General features: G+C 47.5%; 1 protein-coding gene across 1 annotated transcript in view; it reads right to left on the bottom strand.

Moving 5' to 3' along the window:
• Nucleotides 1–1,928: 1,928 nt before the first annotated feature.
• Xkr6 (XK related 6) overlaps nucleotides 1,929–22,788 on the bottom strand; it is a 202,512-nt gene continuing 181,652 nt past the window's right edge. The window contains 1 exon segment of the mRNA NM_001012042.1: nucleotides 1,929–3,767. Within this exon segment, the coding sequence (NP_001012042.1) occupies nucleotides 2,803–3,767 (965 nt within the window). The 3' untranslated portion in view covers nucleotides 1,929–2,802.

The following is a 22,788-nucleotide window of genomic DNA, read 5'->3' as shown; positions in this document are numbered from 1 at the left end:
CTCAACCAACACCCACAATTTCTAAGCTTTGTATAAACACGGGCACGTGTGCTTGTACATACTTGCCCAAGATAGAGTGGTCACACAAAGATGGCAGACTAAAGCCAATGGTGGGGTCAAAGAGCAAGAGATAAAATGGAAAAGTGTCTAAAAGTAGACATACAAGTGGAGTGGCAGAGGTCCAGAGGGGACTTGTGGCACTGAACAGCTTCAAGGAAGTTATTCACTGGCACACAAAGCTCCAGACCTGAGACAGACAGGACCTGGAACCAAAGCTAGCCGAAGGGATGCCCTGCCACCCCACAAATGGACTCATCTTGCCCAGCCTGAGCAGAGTATTGGGTGGAGCTTGGGGGCGGAGCCCCAGAAAGTACAAGTGGACAGGTCATATAGGAAGCTCCCTTTGTTCACTGCTCTCACACACAGCTCCAAGCAATCCCTCTCTCCCTGTCTTGTCACTGCCAGGTGGGCAGCCCAGCTGGTCTTCACCTCAGCCCAAGTGTGCTCTGTTGTATCCTGCTTCCCAGAGCAGGGACCAGGTAGGACCCCCAGAGACCCCATCTAAGGGAAGTCCTGCAAAGTAGCAGTGACACATGAGATAAGACAGTGGAACAAAGGAGGGTTTCACAACTAATACAATATTTTAAAGATTTAAGAAAAGAAAGAGAAGATTCAGGTAAACTATAAAGGGGTAACAAAGAGGGACTGAGTTTTGTCTTTTTAACAGTTATTTAAAATAAAATTTAAAAATCCCTCAATCACAAACAGAAAAAATTTCCTCAGTTTTTGAACTTCTCTTAAGAATAGCTCAGTGTGAGGTCTTGCACCCTGAACAGTTAATCCAGAATTAAAAACCAATTTCAACCACAGACAACAAAGACTAACAGTATGTACTTAAAAATACTGTGTATGTATATATATAGATATATATATATATTTACACATATATATCTTTTGTGGAGATATTTTTCTTTTTATGATTAAATTTCTTTTTCTTTTTTCTTTTTTTCTTTTTTTCTTTTTTCTTTTTTTTTTTTTTTGTGCCCAAGTAGAGATAAAATGGTATCGAAATAATACCCTAAAACAGAAATACTCTTTAAAGAAACAGTACCTTCCAAAAACAAATTAAAAAGTTTTACAAATGGTCAGGCATACCTGTGACACCTCCAGAAATTCACCTTGGTATAGTGAGAAAAAAAACTCTGATCCTCACCAAAGCCACAGGGCCTGGGTGATCAGCCTCTGCCGGGATGGGGACTTGCTCTCCAGGAAGATGGCCACACACAGATGCCACCTACCCAACCTTCCCACCCAGCCTTCTTGCTTCGTCTCCCAGCTACCACAGCACAGCATTTACCTCACTTCAGTTCTGTGTATTTCTGGCAAGACCTTACAGCAGGTGTTCACACACACACACACACACACACACACACACACACACACACACACACACACTGTCCATACACCCCAAATGCACCAGGCTGAATGAGTATCAGCCAACCACATTGACAGAAGCACCAGTCTGTGAAATGGGTCGGTTAATATGGTTTGACTTTTTTATAGATAGATAGATATTCTAGTGTTCCTCTTTATGTTATTTTTTTAAGCACAGATGAAAAATGAAAAATTCTTTCCAGATCAATTTAAGGCTTCCCACCAAATGAAAAGAGAAGAGGCCTTACACACTGTCACACGTGACACACACTCATACACATGCACGCACCCTTCTCAGCCTTAAAGTGACAGAAGAGATCATTGCAGTATTGTGCCTTTAAACTGATGTGGTCCCTTTTGCTACCATGCTGAGTTTAATCATTGCTGATTCTCTTTGATGGCGTTTATGAACATCTCCTTTGATCTGCTTTTAGAATTTATCAAATTGGGTGTTTGGGAGTTTCATTCTCTTTGTGTTTTGGGTTTATTTTTTATTTTTATTTATTTTTCTGCACGGGAAAACAATGCAGTTGTTGCTAGGCAAATGTTAAAATGGCACATAGCCAGCCTTCACGGAGCTTTTCTGGCCAGTGGAGATCCAAGTAGCCCTTTAGCTTCCAGAAGGCTTTGTAAAATGGGGAGGGGGCAGGAGAAACTGAACAGAGAGAGGGGCTTCTATGCCTTTGCTTTTGGTCAATTTGTTTGTTTGCTTGGTTTTCGATACAAATCATCAGATAGGAAGGATTGTTTTGGTTTTAGTTTATTTGCTTTGTTGGTAGATTTTTGTTTCATTTGATTATTTAATTTTTTTTCTCTCTAGTACAAAAGTTACCAGAGAGTTTTCTGTGAGGAAACGTGACAGTACCTAAAGAAACTCAGCACCTAAGGGCATAAGGCAGTTGAAGGTTTTGTTTGTTTTGTTTTGTTTTGTTTTGTTCTCTCAATCAGCACCAATCCCATAAATGATCTACACTTGGTGTAAAGTAGAAAACTTTTGTTTGTTTGTTTGTTTGTTTGTTTGTTTGTTTTGGAGAGGAGATTAGCTTTCCTTCTCCATCCTAGGAACTGTAGTGTGGGATTATTTAATTTTTTTCAATACTGTTTCTTATGTGTAAAAAACAAAAGAAAGATTTTCTTTTTGTTTTTACTTATAAAACATAGAGAATATCTTTGTATACATATAGTGACTGGAAAGAAAGCTTATCTGAAGGGGATGTGACTTATTGATCTTTTTGTAGTGTTGGTGTTGTTGGTGTGGCGGTGGTGGTGGTGGTTCTGTGTATTGGGGAAGGGAGGGTTATATTTCTTGCAGGCGGCGTTGACCGCAACCAAACTTAAGGTCCCCTTCTCAATCTGGATAAAGGTGTTCTAGAGTGAAGACTCATACTGCAGCAGCTCATAGAGCAGAGGCCCATCTCGGTAGCGAATGCCCACTGCGGTGGGGGTGACGTACTGCAGGATGTTAATAGTCCTCCGCAGCCTCCTGTCTACAAAGTGCGCATCCCAGGCCGGGTACCGCTTTCTTGGCATGTCAATCTTAATCAGGGGCCCTTCTGGGTGGTAAGGACGCCCTGAGGGGGTAGAGGGCCCCATGGGTCTCACTTGGAATACGGGCAGGCAAGTATCAGCCGTGAGGTCCTCCTGCTGTTCCGTCACGGCTCTGGTGGGCGTGACCTGGGTCCCCCGGTACCCAGGGGTCTGAGGTGCCATAGGCTCAACATCAGGGGGCAAAGGGATGCCCCAGAGCAGCTCGGCACAACAGGAGCTGGCAAAGACCTTAGCCCGCGGCCCCATGGGATGCAACACGCCATAGTATAAGAGCATGAGCGTAATCCCAGCCACAAAGCTAACGAAGACACAACACAGTGCTGGCACGGCATAGGAGTCAGTGCTCTCCGGATTTCTGTAAAAATACCAAAGGAACGTCAAGGCAGCATTCTCGGTCAAGACTATCGTATAGTATGCGAACATTCGATATCGAGTCCGCCCTTCCTTGACGTTAAACCAGCAGAAAATGTACACGATCCCTACCACCATGTTGAAGAGGATCTCCTCCCACTTGGACATGCAGAAGTCTGTCCCACCATGGATGATCCAGAAGGCCATGGCGCACCAGTGCACCACCACGAAGATCCCGAAATACAGCTGGAAGATGGAAGCAAAGAGGGCGAAAGAGATAACTCGGGATGAGATGGTGAAGAGGCGCCAGAAGAGGTGGATGAGGGCCCCTCTGTAACTCATGCTCTTCTTGTCGTCCCTGGAGTCCCGCAGCAGCTTGTGATAGGAAGCTAGCACCCAAGCCAGGGACATCAGGGAAGTCACAGAGGAGACACCTGCCAAAAAGACACAAACCCACACAGTTAAAACCTCGGATATCTACTATGGGCACAGCCGGACTGCTGGCTGAGGAGACGCCCACACACACTGCAATCTAAGGAGGAGGGAGAAATAAACACAAAATCAGGCACTGGACCTGAGTCCCAGCTGCTTTCTACACTGACAGCCGTGGGTGCCTGAAATCTGTTTTAACAACCCTATTGGCAATTTGAGAGTCTTGAGGCTCAGGACTGTAGAGTGGAGAGGCCCTGTTTGACCTGGAGTTGGAGAATGAGGGCGACATCTGCAGTGAGCAGGCCTAGTCACTCTCCACCTAAAGGGGGTCCTTACTGCCTGTGGATGCTCAGAAGTCACAAGAACCTACAGAAGTGATCTTGGGTTTGTGGAAACCACTGACAGTTGCCCTAGCTCAAGCTCCTCCCACAACCCTTTTTTTTTTCTGGGAAAATGCTGGGTGGCTCACTCAAGGTCCCAAACCTGGTCTCCCACTCGGCCTTTCCCTTAATCTGCCACCTAAACCCATCTTGGGGTGTTGTCCCCCATAGCTGGTCTCCTGTGTCACTCTGTTGACCTTCGCCATGCACTTGCTTTCTCAGTAGCCCTTACCCAAGTCCTCTGTGGTCTTTCCTTGCTGGGCTGTGCTTCTTTTTCTGGTTTCCCTCCCAGGCTAGCAGCTACCTCCTGCTTTGGGAGTACTCCTTCCCCTCATGGGTTTTGTGATGTGTTCCAGGGCCTCTGTGGTTCATCTCCAGCAAATCCTCCAATACTCACAGATTCTGTGAGCTTGGATGCCTCTGACCCCTGAAGGCACTCGATTTTCTCAGAGCAGTTTTCTCTCTAACTCTGCTAAATTGATATTTGTGGACGAATCAGATGAAAAGGTAATGATGGCTGATGGTTATGGTCATTGATGTATCCACCCACAAACAAACAGTCACTCACCAAGCACTGTCTAACAATGTCCTCTTACACAGGATCCTCCCATCACCCCTGAATTCCTCGTGCATAGCCTGAGTTAGCATTCAGCACGCCATTGTGTGGTCCTTCCTAAAACTCAGACCTGGAGGACTGGCTGTCCTCTCATTGACAGTCTCCTTAACAAACTGTTCTCAAAGCATGACACTATTTCTGTCTTTCAAGATAAACTCGGCACTATGCTACCTGCCAGCATTAAGGTCATATCCAGGCACTCAAGGTTCTAAGAAAGATGTCTTGGGTCCAGCACACCACCTCACAACAACCCAAGCTTCAAAGAGGAACCAAAGTCCCTCTGCTTTCTGGCCCCAGAATTCAGATCCTGCCCATCTGACAAGTCTCCCTTCCCACCTCCTCTCTTGGTCTCATACTGTAAAAGATTATGGCAGGTGCCATAGCAACCCCAGCATGTAGGCAACACAGAGAGCACTGAACATCTGGATACTTGGCTGCCACCAAGAGCATGTACTGCTATTGTCATATCAATAAAGATTCAAAGTATGAACAGGAGCCATAAGGCATGAACCCATTTTCTCCATGGAAACCAATCAAAATAAGATCTTGAGAGCAGTGATGGTGGATTTTCCTTCAACTTCTCCAGAAAGTTCTAGAATGGATGCTTGCGCACCCTGCCTGCTTATCCTACACACAGGGCATTTGTCTGCATGCTAGGGAGCACACATGCACACATGGTTTGTGGACCAAGCCTTCAGAGCAGGGTTGTGTTCTGGCTGTTAGGCTGGAGTAGAAAAAGCAGGTCCTCATAGGAGGCACTTGACTTGGCTGTGGATTTCCAGAGGGCAGGGAGCAGGAAGTCTTACCATTGAAGCTTCTACCAGACTTAGTCCCCTGGGACACTCCAAGGAACTTCCCAACATCCTGTGGCTCTACTGCTACCTGACTAGCCTGGCTGCCTTCCCTGTCTCCCTTCTTTCTTCTTACCTTGGATTGAGGTGTTTCTAAATAGATGTAGGCTGGTCTCAAACTCACTACTGTAGCTCCGGTTAGCCTGGGACTCTGAATCATCCTGCCTCACTCAATCTCTAGAGTTCTAAGAGCTGAACTCATTTCCTTTTGTTTGTGTGCCCGCAGATATGTGGTGTGTGTATTCATGTCTCTGTGTGTAGATGTGCATGGGCATGAGCATGTAGAGATCAGAGGTCAGCTTTGGGTCACATTACTGAAGAGCAGTACACTTTATGTTTTGAGAAACAGGGTCTCTCACTGGGATCCGGAATTACCAAGAAGGCTAGTCTGGCTGGCTAGCTAAGGATCCACTTGTCTCTAGAGCAACTCTGGCTTTTTATGTGGAGCTGAGGATCAAATCAAAGTCGTAATGCTTTCGTGATAAATACTTTATTGACTGAACCATCTTCCTAGACCCTGAGTTCATTTATTTATTGTTTGCGTGTTTGTTTTTCAAGACATGGTTTCCTCTGTGTAACAGCCCTGGCTGTCCTTGAACTCGTTTCCTCTGTGTAACAGCCCTGGCTGTCCTTGAACTCGTTTCCTCTGTGTAACAGCCCTGACTGTCCTTGAACTCGTTTTGTAGACCAGACTGGCCTCAAACTCACAGAGATCTGCCTGCTTCCACCTCACCCAAGTCCTGAGTAAAGGAATACATTAGCACTGAACTCGTTTCTTGATGCCAACATTTAAGCACCTGCTGGGAATTGTCAAGACCTGACTGTCAAAGGGAGTGTTTATGAAATCTAGGTAGGAGGAAGGCCTGGTTTCGTGTTCCTTTCAACAGCGTGAGAACTACAGCCCCTATTATTTTCCACTCAGAAGAGCATGAATGCTGACCTGATAGGGAATGGAAAACCAGCTCAGCCTTGACCAGAACACAGCCTCAATTTGCTTAATTCTAAGTATGACTTTGAATGGAGTTGGGGTGTCGGAGCAGGATAGCCTTTGGCCTTCTCGGTTTTAACTTTACCATTCTGAGTGTGGCAACATCATCTCGGTTCTGAGTACAGGACTTTCCGTGTACACCAATCTTCAGCAACAGGCATATTCCACACTCCACCCCCCTGGCTCCCCATTGCCCGTGCCTCCTCCCCACCTACTGCTGTGGTTCTGGGGCTCTGCTCTTGTCTCACCCCTTGTGGCACCAAAAGCTGCTGTCTCTGTGACCAGACATAGCCTAGCTCTTGGAGGAGGATTCTGGGTGTTCTCTGAAGAGCATGGTGCAGACGGTCTTCAAACATTGCACAGCATCCTCACTGGCTTATAAAGAAGGCTCGGGAAATGGTCATATGGGATGATGAAGAAGCAGAGCTGTGGGGAGTGCTGAACGATGACAGGCAGCCCTGGTCTCAACTCACAACCACAGTCATTTCTGACAGTAAAGTCTGGAATCGCGACATGGCTTATAGAAGGGAGTTCCTCATACACACTCCTTAACCCTCTCGCTACAAAGCTGCAGGAGTTTAGAGCCCTGCCCCAGATTATCCCAAGGACCAGTGACCATGCAAAAATAGGGTGGCATTCTCCCCGCTACCTGGTACTGCTTGCTGACTCTGTCTCCATGTTGTTCTTCTGACAGCTGGCTTTGTTTTTGTTAAGTTCTCAAGGTCATTTGTAATGAAGGCCATTGGCCTGCTTCAATGGAGGAACCTGTTCTACTTTTTAGCTATTGGCTCCTTGGGCCCTAGAATGACCTGCTTTGTCTTTGGAAGTACAAATAGGCCTCTAGGTCAAAAGGCATACATCTGGCTGGAACCTGGGAATGGGACTGTCAGGCAGGTATGGGGTGTAAAAATGACCTTTTACCCATACAGAATAAGAATTGTAGAGAAAAGAGGGCAGTCTGGAGATGTCCAAACCCTCATTCCCACCACTTAGTAGTTGAGCACATCACCAAAAGTTTTCCAGCTCTACCCAAGGCTTTAGCCTTTATCAAAACTGGTGGAGGCCAAAGGCCTTATTCCATTACATAGAAGAGCTGAGAAAAGCCAGGCTCATAAGACTCCAGGCAGGAAATAGTTTTCTCTCTGAAAGTTCACCAGACAGTGACCTTTATCCTCCATGGGCTCAAGAGCCCATGGTACAGGTATCAGACAAGACCTGTCTTCAACCTGTAGAACTCATTAAACTCAGTTGTAATGCTGGACATATTGTTGTTAATTGATGGAGGATTTGGCAGGCTACACCGCATCTTTTCTTTGGGTAAAGCTGGTGGACTCTCCAACCCATGGAACTGTTACTTCAACTGTTTGACGGCAAGCCAGATGTTGGAGGAGATACAGATGGAGAAGACAAACCAGGGCAGAAGGGAGGAACACACAAACATAGAGAAGGATCACATGAGGATCCCGCAAAGGGACCACCTGAATTCTAAGGAGAGAGATGGTCGTCAGGAGAAGCCACCCATTGGCATCTTGATTCAGAACTCCTGTCTCTCAAACTGTGAGGAGGCCATTTTTGCTGTGGAGGCTGTCCAGCCTGTGGCACTCTGGGATGGTAACCCTGGGAAACTAGTGTAGTTTTCTACTCACCTCATTTTTCAAAAGTTATTTTTCATTTATTTGAGAGAGAGAGAGAGAGAGAGAGAGAGAGAGAGAGAGTGTGTGTGTGTGTGTGTGTGTGTGTGTGTGTGTGTGTCTGCATGTGCACCATGTGTGTACAGATAATGGGAGTGGCCAGAAGAGGGCAGGAGAAGCCCTGGAATGCAGTTACAGGTAGTCATCAACAATTCAGTACGGGTGTTGGGAACCCGACCCTGGTCACCTCCAAGAGTAGCAAGTGCTTTAACCACTGAACCACCTCTTCAGCTCCTTACATCTTTTTTAAAAAAAAATAAAAGAAAGAAATTTAAGAAAATGTTCCAAATCATTTATCTAGCAGGAGACTAAACACAGGATTGGATCTTGAAAGTGACCCATGCACTAACGCTCCTAGACACTGCTGGTCTGATCAGGGGTTCAGTGAGTGGTGGAAAAGTAGACTGGAAGATTTGGAACTTGATGGAGTGGAAGACAATGTGGGCTCTGTAGGAACCCATGGGAGGCTCTTGAAGTCCCTTCAGCTTCTTCAGGAGATGAATACCCAGACTACAAAGAAAGCAGTAACCTTCACAGAATCCTCTGTAGCCACTGTCTGTTCAGGAGATTAATCTGAGGCTACAATGGGCTCTATTACCTGCAAGAATCGTAGGGTCATCACTCTGCAGTGGCTCCCCAGGGAGATTTCCATTCCTGAGGTCAACCCGAAGGTCAACATGTTCCCTTGGGCAACAAAAGTTTACAGAAGGGTTGGGAGGCCCCAGGAAACTGCCTCACTAGACCTGGGAACATCAGAGGTTTCTTGTCACTCAGAGAGCCTGGCCACTTGGTGCATGCCTGAGGCTGGAGACTGTTAAATGCTTCATGTTTAGCTATGACAAGTTCCCCACAGTGAGCTTCATGGTTCACTCACTACCCTGACACAGAGCAGGAAGTGAGCTTGTGGCTCCCACCTGGAACTGGCTGAAATGCAGCTGGGGAGGGGTAATTGCCCCAGCAAAGACTTAGAGAGAAGGCCCTTGGGTACTGACATCAGGGTTCCATACTTGTCACAACCAGTCCTACAGTGCAGTAAGTGACACATGAGGACAACCATTGGGGAAGACCCAGCTTGCTGTTCTTAGGACCACCAGAGCTTCTTGAGAGCAGCTGAGAGAAGAAGGTGTCTGGGGAAGGACAGACTGACATCCAGATGGGACAGGTGGTCTGAAAGAAGAGGGGTGCAGGGAGATGACTGGCAGCGGCAGTGTGCTGAGACATCTGGGGAAGCTGAGTTCTGACGGGCAGATGAAAAGCAGGACTGATGTCCACTATGGGACAATCAGTTAGTGGGTGGGGACCCAGTGCACCTCTGGAAAGGGTACCCGAAACACAGGAGAAGTCCTTAGAGGAAGAACATGGTATAAGGTAGAAGGAAGGTTCCTGTAGTGTCTGTCAGCACTCAGTGAGGAAGGAACCTTTGGAAATAAACTCTTATGTTAAGAGACCTTTAAAATACCTTCTCCACCCTCTTTTTTAAAATCCAGCTAAAATTCTTTGTGGGAAAATAGAATCCTTAATGGCATTCCTGTTGGTCGTTTCTATGCTGAAACTTAGGCATGCCCAGGGAGGGCTCCTGAACACCAACTTAGGACATAAGCTGTACACATGTCTCAAACATTCCTATTTGCCACTTTCCAATGTGTACTCACCGACTTTGAACTAAGCATGCAAAAAAAGAAAAAGAAAAGAGAGAAAAAGTCTGCCATCTTTTTCCTTGAAATAAGATTTTAAGCAAGCTCAAGAATGTGCTCCCTAACAGAGAATGCCCAAGAATGTGCCCACCCTTTAATGCAGTGGCTCTCAACCTATGGGTCACAACCCCTTGTGTGTGTGGAGTCGACTGACCCTTTCACGGGGGTAATATAACATACACACACTGCATATCTGATATTTACATCATGACTCATAATAGTAGCAAAATTACAACTATGCAGTAGCAACAAAAGTGATTTTATGATGGGGGGTCAACTACAGCATGAGGAACTAACTGTGTTAGAGTCTTGAAACATTAGGAAGAGTAAGAACCATTGCTTTAATGTGTTCCCTAACAGATGTGTATAGACTCTGTAAATAAAATCCTGTGCCTCCCTCTGGCTTTGCACATGCTCCATGCCCCTCTACCTGCTGCAGTCATGAGTCTCTCTCCACTTTTATCTTGCCCCTGCTTGGCTTTGGCTTGTGGTCACTAGCATGGGGACTCATCTACAGCCCTGGGAACACCTAGGGATGGCCAGTTGGAACTTCTGAGTGGGTGAGAGGGGCAAACTGCAGAGCTCCTGGTCACCACCAGCTTCCCTCCTCGGCTCAATGCTGAGTGTCTCACCCTGAGCCCACATGGAATCACATACTAGAAAAGCACTCTGAGATAAGCTGAAGCAGTATTGGTGGCAGGGCAAGGACCATGGTTAGAGAAGGGACCCACCCCCTCCATTCCATTTTTCTCCTCTTTCTCCAGTTCCTTCTGCTAACATGGAGTCATGATCAGGACACAGTAGCTCACAGAGGGTTCCCTGGACCCCATATCCTGGCCTATCAGTGTCTCACTTGTTTCTTGCCCTTTGCCCTTGTGATAAATATCCTTACTTCCCATCCTGACTACAGCCATGAGATCTCTCTCGGGTGATCAACTGTGGGCTGCAGATGACTGAGGGCGGCCCCTGAGCCTTTCTGGTTTTATGGCTTTAGGCAGGCTCTGTCCTCTGTCGTGCCCCATAGCTCGCTTCCCTTGCTCCTCCTCCTGCTTACAGTCTTGATGGTCGTCTTTCATTCTGGGTTTGCTGGCCCTTGTTTCACCAACGAGGAAAGTAAGGCTGAAGCAAAGACCAATGCGGTCCCGGCTACACTGATACTCCAGCCCTGGCTCATGGGTCTGGCATTTGCACACTAACAGGTTGACACTCTGAGAAGCCCAAAGCCAAGACACACACTTAACTGACCATTAGTCCCTCTGCAGGTCAAGGACACTGGCCACCTCTCTTTGCATTATCTCTTCTGCCATCGAAGAGTCTTTGCGAGTACCCACCGTCTACTCAGCTAGTCCTTGTTTGTTTTTCTTCTTCACTGAATTTCTTCCCTGGAAATCTCACTTCGTCTATCAAAATTCCTTCATTTTCCTACATTTTAAAAAAGCTTAGTGTCTTTCCGGGAATGGTCCAGAAAAAGACAAGCCCCCCCCTAAGTCCCCAAGCACCCCTCACTTATCCCTTTCTCACCCCACCCAGGTGACAGAGGTAAGAGAGCTCCAAACCCATCTCCTCTTGGGGCATTCCTCCTGAGGTGGAGGAATCGAGCATCATGGGTAGGTCCAGATGAGAGTGACTCAGCCAACGTCACAGCTGGTGAGCCAAAGGACCAACCCTGAAGCCAGGGGCTGTGTCTCCCCACTGAGTCAGGGTCAGCATAGCTACAGAAATTTTAAATGGTGGCTCTTATGTCCAAGGCTTAAAATTACCACACGGAAACATACAGCAGACCCTAGTAAATGCTACCATCCAGGGATCCCCTGACCCCAGATGTGCAGAGGGCTAGTCAGCACTCCACCAATCACAACCTACAGTCCCAGCCAGCACCCCTACCAGCAAGACCTACCATCCTTCTTGGAAAGATATATATGTAAATAAGGCCAGTTCCACTCGGGGCCAAGCCAGATCTATCTTTAGAAACAGGGCACTCGGGGTTGGGGATTTAGCTCAGTGGTAGAGCGCTTGCCTAGAAAGCGCAAGGCCCTGGGTTCGGTTCCCAGCTCCGAAAAAAAGAACCAAAAAAAAAGAAACAGGGCACTCCATGGTCACTAGATAGAACTCTGTTCCACCAGGCAAATGTGGAAGCCACTTCCTTTGTAACTTCTCAAAGTACATTCCCAGGAAATCATTCTAGGTTGAACAGTGTCCCATGAACACCATCTTTCATAAGCAATAAGCTCCTTTTGGACTATGAATGTATGCATGTCATACGTTATTTCCTAATAGATTCATCATGATGATGCTGGGGGTGATGTTGATAATGGTGGTGGTGATGATAATGATAGTGATGATGATGATGATGATGATGATACTCCCAGATCCTAAGTGAGGCAATAGACTTAATTAACTTCATTAACTCTTCCCTACAAGGCTACTAGAGTCATGGGCTGGTTTTAAGATGACCAGACTGAGACGTGTACCCTATGACTTTCTCATGTCAAACAGTCAGGACATTGTAAGTGTAGAATTTGAACACCAAATTGTTAAAATCCAAAGCTTGGGGTTTTTTTTAAGTAATGGAAAAATGATATCTCTCCAACCTCACCCATAAAATAATGATCTAACACTCATGTTTATATATTAGTGCCTTTTAGTTTGGCTATCCCACCTCAGCCTCTGGTCATCTCTGTGAACACTGGCTGTCGGCCTGCAGAGTTGAACACCCACCCTGTGAGGTTCTCTCTGAGCATTCACACTTGGGGAATCTGACACTTCTTCTCCGTCTTTCTTGCCTGGACTTTTAGAATGAGCCTCCCCACAACTGGTCTCCCTGAGTCTGTTCTTGTTCCCACAAACATTCCAGAATAGCCAGTGGCTGCTCCCTGGAGACCCACAGCTCACAGGCAGCCAGGAGAAGTTAATCATAGGCCCTCAAAGCCACACGAGTGCCCAGCCTTCCAAATCACTGTGTGGTGGCCTGCCATGACAGGTAGGCCCCATTCCTCTATTACGACTGTGGTCTTCAGGTGGACCTACAAGATTCCACACAGTGTGGGCTGCCTCAGAGTTATGCATGCACTGCCAGCGCCCAGCCTGACATCTCAGCAGTCTGTCTCCAGGGGGCCCAGATGTAGGTTCCTGGTGCATGGAAGCCTCCATAAGTCCCCTTGTCCCCTTTGGAGTCCACCCATGCCAACCCCTCCAGGATCCCTGCACCCCAGGGTACTGTCTCTGTTTGAGGTTCTCCCCGGTATTTACACATTTGAGGCCAACTGTCACCTCCCTGAGTCCATTACTCGAAGATCAGCTTCATGGTCCCCAAACACCACACTCAAAACTCCAACCTTTCTCCCACCCCGCCCTTGCTCAAATGCTCCCCCACCCCTTTATTCTCCACTTTGTCATACAAAAATGCTAAATCCTTTCTGCTGCTTTGCTTGTGAGTAAAGGTTAGCTCCTGAGAGCAGGACCCAACTCTGGGGAATTTCTCTAGAATTATGTGAAAATCTGCATTCTTTTAAGTCCACAGCGAGCTTCAGATTCTGCTGTGTGTACCCCAGGGAAGGGGTTTGATCCACTCAACCTTCACACTATCCGACTTGTCTTAACTGTGGGAAGGGGTGCTCCCAGGCAGCCCCTGCCTGTGCCTTTGTATTTCAGGAAGAACCTCTTGGAAACAGGAGAGAGAGAGAGAGAGAGAGAGAGAGAGAGAGAGAGAGAGAGAGAGAGAGAGAGAGAGAGAGAGGTGTGCAGCCTGCACTGAAGGTTTCCGAAGCCGCCAGTGCTATGCCAAGCCCTGAACTATTCTACTTGTTCTGAACAATAGTCTCCAAGTGCCCATGGGTGTCTCCTCAGGCTCAGGGAGGTAAAGGAACTGCCTGTGCTTTCTGGGCTCAGCAGGTCTTTGATCTGACACTTTAACGTTTCTGGCCTCACTGGCCCTGGAGATAGCAGATTTTCCCTGTGAGCAATGCTTCCAGGTACAAATCTCAGCAGAGAAAGCCTGCCTCGTCCAGGAGCTCTTACCCTCTGGTACACTTGCCTCCTGTCTCCATTGCCCCAGGCCAGGGACAGAGACATCACTTTTGACTAGGGGAGCACACATGATTCATGTCAGCCAACCCTGAGCTGTTCTGCCTGCCTCTCTGCCTGCTATTCCTTTGGAAGCCACAATTAGGGTTCTTGGCAACCCCTCTCCTTTCCTGCCTCCCTCTGTTACTGTCTTGTGGTCAACAAGGAGAACAAGGTTCCTTGTACTTCAAGCCCCAAGGCATGATGAGGGTCTTTTTCTGGATCTGTGGATTACAAACTCTCTTTTTGGTGTGTATGTGTGTACACATGTGTGGGCACCAGAGGTTGCTTTCAGGTGTGTTCCTCAATCACATAGTATTATTAATTTCTTTTAAAGACAGTCTCTCACTGAGCCTGGAGCACCAATTTGTCTGGTTGGCTGACCAGCAAGCCCCAGAGGCCTTCCCATCTGTTTCCCAACTCTGGCAGCACAGGCATGAAGTGACATGTATGATTTTTTTTTACATGAGTACCAAGTAAATTCAAGTCCTCAAGCTTACACAGCAAGCATTCTACCAACTGAGCTATCTCCCTAGTCCCTCAAACTATCTTTAGAGGCAGTTTGCCTTCTAATGTGCTGCCTTGCCATGTTTGGATCATAATAAAATATACTCCTAAAACAGTTAAACTAGTCAGCTACTGGGTAGGAGGATACCAGCCCAGGACACCCAACCCCAAAGTCTCATTTGCCTTAGGCTACAACCCAAAGAGCATTCTGCAGCTTCCTTTCCCAGTGGAAGCTCAGGACGAGGTGAGCCAACCTGCTCTCTGAGGCAGGAAGGCATCAGGCTTGCTTCTGACGTAAGCTCCAGAGCTGCCTCCTCTCTCAAAGAGATGCTGGGCTTATGCCTGTAGAAGTTGGGCTTGATTCTTCCTCTGAGCCTCATGCTTCCAGAAATAAGACTCAGACTCAAAATATATATTTACAAATACCTTGGCCATATAGCTAGGCTCTTCTCTGACTGGATCATAACTTAAAATAACCCATTTATTGTAATCTGCACACTACTCTTTGGTACCATGCATCCGTCTGGTCACATCTTCCTGGGCAAATCTCCCATACCTCGTACTCTCCCAGAATCCTTTCTGCATCTCGATATCCCACCTTCTATTCTGCCCTTTCCTGTAGGTCATAGGTTTTTTAATTGACAGGTGATGCATCCATACACTATGCAAGATGCTCTCTCTACACACGCCCACCTCCCCAACTGTAAGAAGTTCCTGGTGAATGAGTGCTCTCCCTGAGGCTGCTATTGTTAGGAGTGGAAGGAATATGGCAGGACTGACTTAGCTTAGCACCCAGCACAGAGGAAATCTGGATGCCCATACATACAAGGCATGTAAACAGACATACATGACATGTATGTGCTATGCTGTCTTGAGGTCTTGTTGCTGCCTCAGCCTAGGTACATTTTCCCTGCTTTCTTTGCTTGCCTACCTCCTACCCATCCTAAAAGCTCAGCCTGCCCATTGTCTCCTCCTTGGACACTCATCACATACTCTGGGATGCACAGTAGAAACCACTTCTGGCCTTGTCTCGGCCCAAACATCACTCCTCTATGGCTTCTACTTCAAAATCACTTTCTGGAGACTGTGTGCTCCACTCTATCTGAACTGACTCTCCTTTGGACAGAATTGATTTTGGATCTCCGTGTGTGTCTGTGTGTGTGTGTGTGTGTGTGTGTGTGTGTGTGCGCGTGCACATGAGTGTGTACATTTGTGCATGTGTGTGCATGCACGTTTGTGTTTGTATGTGTGTGTACGTGTTCACATATATGAATACACACATGGATGTATATATATATATGTATGTATGTATATGCATGTGGAGACTAGGAATTGACGTAGGGCATCTTTCAATCACTTTCCCCCTTGGTTTTTAACACAGGCTCTTTTATTGAGCCTGGAGCTCCTATTCAGCCAGACTGGCAAGTCAGTGAGTTCCAGGGCTCTTCCCAATTCTGCCTCCCCAGGGCTGAGAGTACAGATATGCACTGTCATGCCTGGATTTTTTTTTCTTTAATATAAGTGCCGGAAATCAAACTTGACTTGCTGGGCCATCCCCCCAACGCTTGGCTTTTACTTCTGAGGAGAGCAAAGCTGTCTTGTGCAGTCCTAAAGGCTGTGCCAGCCTAGTGGTTGCTCAACGTGATGCCTCTCACACATTACTTCATAAGCAAAGCCAGAAATGCAGGCTCTGATAAGAAAGCTGCTGATTCCCTGGCCGCGGATGGGGTGCCGTGAACGGACACCTGGAATTTTCCAGGGCTGGTGGCACAGTTGTCTTAATTGCTTACTTAAATCTACCTTTCCCACTATTTCAGTTTCCAGTGGCTTCTGGAACTAAGGACCACATGTGTGCTGGCAGAGAACAACCGCATTCACCACGGCTCCGTTCTGGAGGTCAGGGTCTGATTTCTGAAGCGTTGGCAGGACTAAGAGCCAGCTGGAGGCTCCAGGGAGAATCTGCTTCCTTGCCTCTCAGCTTCTGGAGCTGCCCACATCCCTTGGCTGCGGTCCCCTTTCTCTGTCTTCAAATTCAGCAGTGTGGCATCTTTTTGACTTTCTTCCAGTTTTCACTGACGCATCCTCTCTGTCCCTCTGACCTGCCTCCTTCCTATCTGGGACAACCAGATGATCAGATTCATCTTCTTCGTCAAAACTCTTCACGGCACCAGTGAAGCCCATTTTGCATAGAACATGTCAGCTATAGGTTCAAGGTGAGGAGGCAGACACCTTTGCAAACCATATTCAGTCAGCATTTACCATCACTCACTAAAGTCAGACAGTTACCCCCAGATGGAGTGACTTTGGTCCACAGCAGGTGTCAGGTAATGTCTGGGGTACATTTTTTTGTTTTTATAACTCAGGGTACAGGTGCTGCTGGCACTCACTAGGCAGAGAATGGGAGGTCACCAAGCATCCTACAGTGAACAAGGCAGCCCCCTAGAGACGAATCATCTGCCCCTAGACCTAATCACGCTGAGGTTACGATCTGATGCTGGCGCTTTACCTTTCCACGTTCTGTCAAAGTCAAGCAAATGGCACCTGGCACCAGAGATGGATGGCTACCCTGAAAGAGATCCATGGGTGTGGATGCAGGGGCATTGGGGAAGGGCAGATTGCCTCTGGCTCTGATAAAGAGTGGCAGTTTCCTCTGGTGGTAATTTTGCTTGTTTGTTTACATAGTCCTGGCTGTCCTGGAACTCACTATGTGCACCACTTGCTCTGCCTCCCAAGTGCCGAGATTAAAGGTGTGTACCAACATGCCACCTTCCTCCTTCCTTCCCTCCTTCCTTCCCTCCTTCCTTCCCTCCTTCCTTCCCTCCTTCCTTCCTTCCTTCCCTCCTTCCCTCCTTCCTTCCCTCCTTCCTTCCCTCCTTCCTTCCTTCCCTCCCTCCTTCCCTCCTTCCTTCCCTCCTTCCTTCCTTCCCTCCCTCCTTCCCTCCTTCCTTCCCTCCTTCCTTCCTTCCTTCCTTTCTTCCTTCTTCCTTCCTTCCTTCCCTCCCTCCTTCCTTCCTTCCCTCCTTCCTTCCCTCCTTCCTTCCTTCCCTCCTTCCTTCCCTCCCTCCTTCCTTCCTTCCTTTCTTTCTTTCCTTTCATTTTCTTTTATCCTGGTAGTAATCATGATTATCAACTTGACGAGACTCACGGTCACCAAGGAAGCAGGCCACTGCGCATGTCTGTGAGAGAGTTTCTAGTTGTGGGTAACTGGCATGGGAAGGCCCATGCTAAGTCAGAGCAGTGCCATTTTACAGGTTGGGGTCCCAGACCGAGTGAAAAGGAGAAAATGAGTTACTCATCAGTCTTCATCTCCGCTTTCTGACAGCAGACGCGGTGCTGCACACTTCTGCCTCCATACCTTCCCCACTGTGGTAGACTGTGCGTCCAGTGGGCCAGAACAAACCCTTCCTCCTGAAGCTGCCTCAAGCCAAACAGGCAAAAAACGAACAACAACAACAACAACAAAACCCGATAAAGCTTCCGGGAGAGCCATGGCCCTGTCTTAGCCACACACTCTCCATTGCATTTCTCCTCTGGCTACCACAAAGCTGGAGGAGGTGGGACACACCCATGGAGCTCTTCTGAGCACTGGGGCTCAACGAGTTGCTCAAAAGGCCACTCTGGGAACATGGTGCACCTCAGGGAGGGCGCGCTCTCCCCATAAGGAGCTTGAAGGTCAAATAACAGCATTTAAAGGACAAGCAGAAGAGCCAGATGCACATTTCCCTGGATCCTTCCTCCTAAAATGTCGTCGGGAATCTCAAAGCACCATCTCTGCAGCCAGCTGGATAAAGGCAAGCCTCTGCCTCAGAGACTCTAAAACAAAGGTCAGTCACTCAGCTGCTCAGCACAGGGCTCGCGGGCGCCGGGATCTGGCTGGCTGGAACACATGAAGCAGGCCCTCTTCATCTGCCTCCCCCGCCCAGTCTAAGAAACCCCTCAGACTGAGCAAAGAACTAGACTTCCCAATGCCCTGTGGCTCCCAGACATAACATTTGAATGGAGTCTAAGAGATGTCCTGGAAGGAACGTGGCTCTGCTGCAAGACATCTAGCTTGGGTATGGCCTTATAATCTCAGGCAATGAAGCTACTAAGTCTCAATTTTTCATTTGTGAGCCAGGGATTAAAAATACAGGCTTTGAATATGGAACAGATAATGAATCTTTGCTTTTATATAGCTGTGTGTACATATATATATAATTTCTATATACATACACACACATATATATAGCATGCATAAATATACAAACTAAATATATATAGAATGCTTATAAAGAGTGTAAGCATATGTTGTCTTTATATATATATATATTCCATATGTTCTTGAAATTATACTCATGTACCTATTTATTTTTGCCAGTATCTACTAGAATGTGGGCCCTCGGAGAGCAGAGACCTCTCTGCTTTGCCCATCGTGGTACCGGAGTCTGGTACTGGGAAGTCTTTATCCCCTTGGCATCCTCCATGAACAAATAATTTCAGAGAACATTATCCCTGATACAGAACGGTGGGAACATGGCTTAGAGAGAGGCTGAATACTGAGAACTATTTTTGCTCTGGGACCTAAGTCCTTGACACCAGGAGTCCTAGAAGAATCAGAAATACCTTTGATGGCATAGTGTTAACATCAGCCATTGCACTGGGCACTTCATTGGTATCAGGAGCTGAAGTGTCACCCACTCCTCCCCTAAGTCCTGCGGATAGGAGGGGTTGGCTGCAGTTTGCAAAGGACCACTGAGAGGGTGTGATGGAAGGATCCTGACACCAGGGAGCCACAGCTCCATGAGGACAGGTGCTAAGCAAGGTCAGTGCTCACAGGGGAGAGAACCTTTCCAGCCCACCCAGGAGACAAGTAGGAAATTATACTTGGCAGCAGGAAGCCCTGGCCCCAGGACAATGAGATGCTTCTTTGGAATCTTCAGGGTGGGAAAACTCTTCAGAAGCTCATGATGCTGCAGTTGTCTCCAGGGCCATGTTACTCGGCTTAGAATTCCTGCATCTGATGTGTGCATCTGGCCTCACAGTTGAGTAGCACCACCGCCCCACCCTTGGAGACTTCTCCACTTCCTTTTCCTTAGCTTCAGAGATGGTCAGAGTGCAAACACTTTGGGAGTCTCTGCTACCCTCCTTCCCATAGCTGATGCCCAAAGGAGAGCTGAGAGTCTACCTGGCACCTCTCCCAGTGGCCAGTACAGTGGACCTCAGCAGCATTCTTGCCTTCTCTCTGCAGACTTCTACCACAGAGCTGAGCTGTGCAAACACAGCTTCCCATCTGGCCATTGTGGTGCTAGGGACATGGCTCCATTCTTTTTGGCCGTTGCTGTTAAGGTCCCAACTTCATTAAAGATATTGGAAACCCACTTGACCTCAGGCCTCAGTCCTTGATCCTCCTAAATTCCACAACACATTTTCCCATACTCCCTTGTACTTCCTGGCTCCAAGGTGACCTACTGACCTCATGAAGCGTCATCCCTCACAACTCCACTAAAAGCTGCAAGGAGCTCTGCTGCCGCTCCCCTCCCTTCCTGGCTTCATTACTCCCAACGCTCTCTAAGAGGCAAAATTAAACATTTGCTTACCACTTGTTTATATGACACTCAGACTTCCTGAGGGAATGGGGTGGGGGGAGCCTGTTCTGATTCTTAATGAATCTGCCCCTAGGTCTCACATCGTATCAGGTATACAGTGGGTGGTTAATAGCTACTTCCCAAAGGGAGGAATGAAGGTTCAGTTGTAGTTTCTGAACTTGGCTGCCCTCCACACTTTTCCCCCAGAAGCCACCTTGACTTGACTCCCCTCCTGGGTTGGATCGGGAAACCAAGGCCAGTGAGAATTCTTCACAGTGTCCCACACACAAACACTTTGAAATGGCCAATGACCATTTTATGTGCACTGATTTTAACAAGATGGAGTTGGTTTGCTTTTCTTGTGAGTTTTCTCCTCAGTTGTCAAGGGTAGTCAGAGCTGGAAGGGCTACCCTGAGGCAGGGGACACGGGAGATCTCAGTTTCAAATTGCTGCACACTGTGCAACAGCACAGACAGAGACTCCATTGTGACTTTAGACAAAAAGGAACCAGAAGGGTGGAGAGCTGGAGTTTTGGGGCCAGGAGATCCTGTGTGTGGGCACCAAACAGAATCCTCACGGAATGGCCTCCAAAGAGAATGGGAAAGGTGTTGGAGAGAGGCCATCCTGGGGACACAACAGTGGCCATAGCTAGCGAGGAGGACCTCGCTCCACCAGAGGTCTGTCAGGCAGCACTGGCACAGACACACTCATGACTCAGCATGGTGAGTTATGGTCCAATGCAATGAGATGGTTGTTTCAGTAACAAATTATACATACTGCTTCCAAGGGGTCAACAGAGAAAACTTACAGATCTGATATAGGCTTAGATCTGTGACCTTCAGCTCCCATGGCCAAGTCACTGTCACTTTCTAGTTTCACTCTATGTTAATCAAGGGGGCGAACAAATGCTTTGAATTCATATTGGGAACTCCATCTTCAATTGTGTGTATTAACAGCATTGGGAAGTGGAGGCTTTAGGGGGTCATTTGGGTTGGGTGAGGTCATGAGGCTAAAGAAGCCCTTATGAGATCATGAGAGGATTTGTAATGAAGAGAGACCCAACCTATCCTATGTTGTAATCCCTTCACTTACATGACGTCACGAGAGGACCTTCACCATGTATTAGCACCGTATCCCTAGACACCAAGCCTCCCAAAATAAATCTCTTGTGTGCATTTCCAGTCTCGGGTGTTTTATTATACCAACACATTTTTTTTGTCCTGGACTTAAAGAGGGTTTGAGTCAGTGCCTGTGTGAACCAGATGAGACAGAATCTGAAGGACACTTCTTATATAGGAAGAAAAAACTCCAGGAGGAAAGAAATGAAGTGTTTATTTCTTGGATGCAGTAGCCAAGAGCTGGGCCCCTGCGTTTCTCCACCTGTAGACCAGCACAAAGGAGCTTCAAGCTCCACTAAGGAGAATATGGCCAGGGAGACAGAGAAGGGGAAACTGAGGCTTCTTGTGTAGCACTCTATGTCCCCACCAGGGGAAGAAAGGCCAATCAGTGGGCTGCCAGCCAAAGAGAAAGGCTGGGCATTTTAGCCTACCAGGACAGAGCAGAGGGCGTGAGCACCTGCCTTTCTGGGTGGGTCGGATGCGAGCAGAGCTCATGCTGTATGTTAAGCCAAGGTGAAGCTAAGAGCCAAGCTTCTGCTGTTTGTACACGTGTGCTATGTGCACTCAGAGACCAGAGAAGGACATCAGATATCCTACTCCACTGTGCCCCATTTCATTCACTTGGGACAGTGGCCTTGAGTCTGGAGGTCAGTGAGCTCAGTAGTCCTCTTGCCTCCACACCCCATCCTCCTCTCCAGAGCCCTGATGTTACAGGCTCATGTGGGCCATGCTGAGCTGGGATGGAGTTTGAGTTCTCATGCCTGCACAGCAAGTCCTCTCACCCACTGAGCCATCTCTCCCAGGGTTTTGATGTGAGCAGAGCCCATAACTTAAAACTGGAAGCTAGTAGGGAGGTTGATAGTTAAGACAGAAAGACAGGAAGACACTGAAATGTATCTGAGACCAAATGCTTAAAGGAAAAGTCAATGTTTCAGTGTGTGGTTTCATGTTTTCTTAGAGTCTTTTTTGCCTTTCTTGTCTCATTCTGTTATATATTGCTCTGGAGGTGTGGGGGGGGCAGGTAACCTCCTGGACAAGGCATAGGGTATAGGGAATACCCTACATGCCACAACAGTTGATTCAGGACAGCAAGAAACATGAAAGTCCTTTGTTTGCATGCTCTTTGATGAGTGACCCTGGGCACCTTCTTTTTCTGGGCTTCATCTTCCCATGTATAGAGCAAGGGGAGTGGACTCGTTCACTTCAGGGGTTGGTATCTCCCACCTCTGAGCAGAGTTCTAGTGCTCCTGCCACTTACGATAGCAAAGTCTAACTGGGCACGCCACGTGCTTACTATGCCAGAATTGAGGCACAGTAGAATGGGGAGGATCACAGCAAGTTCACTGTCAGACTGATTGATCTATCTAGTAAGTTCCAGGGCAGCCAGTCCTACAAAGAAAGACCCAGTCTCAACAAAACAAAAATTAAAATAAGCAAAAGCAAAATCAGTCTGGCTTTTCTTGGGGAATACCTTTCCTGGGAAAAAGCAAGCCTGTGGGGTGTTCCCTGAGCAGAGTGGTCCATGCCGTTCCATCTAGTCCAATTTTGGGGT

The sequence above is a fragment of the Rattus norvegicus genome, chromosome 15 (assembly GCF_021556685.1).
Source record: "Rattus norvegicus strain SHRSP/BbbUtx chromosome 15, alternate assembly SHRSP_T2T, whole genome shotgun sequence".
Taxonomy (NCBI): Eukaryota; Metazoa; Chordata; class Mammalia; order Rodentia; family Muridae; genus Rattus; species Rattus norvegicus.
This window is presented reverse-complemented; position numbering and strand designations above follow the sequence as displayed.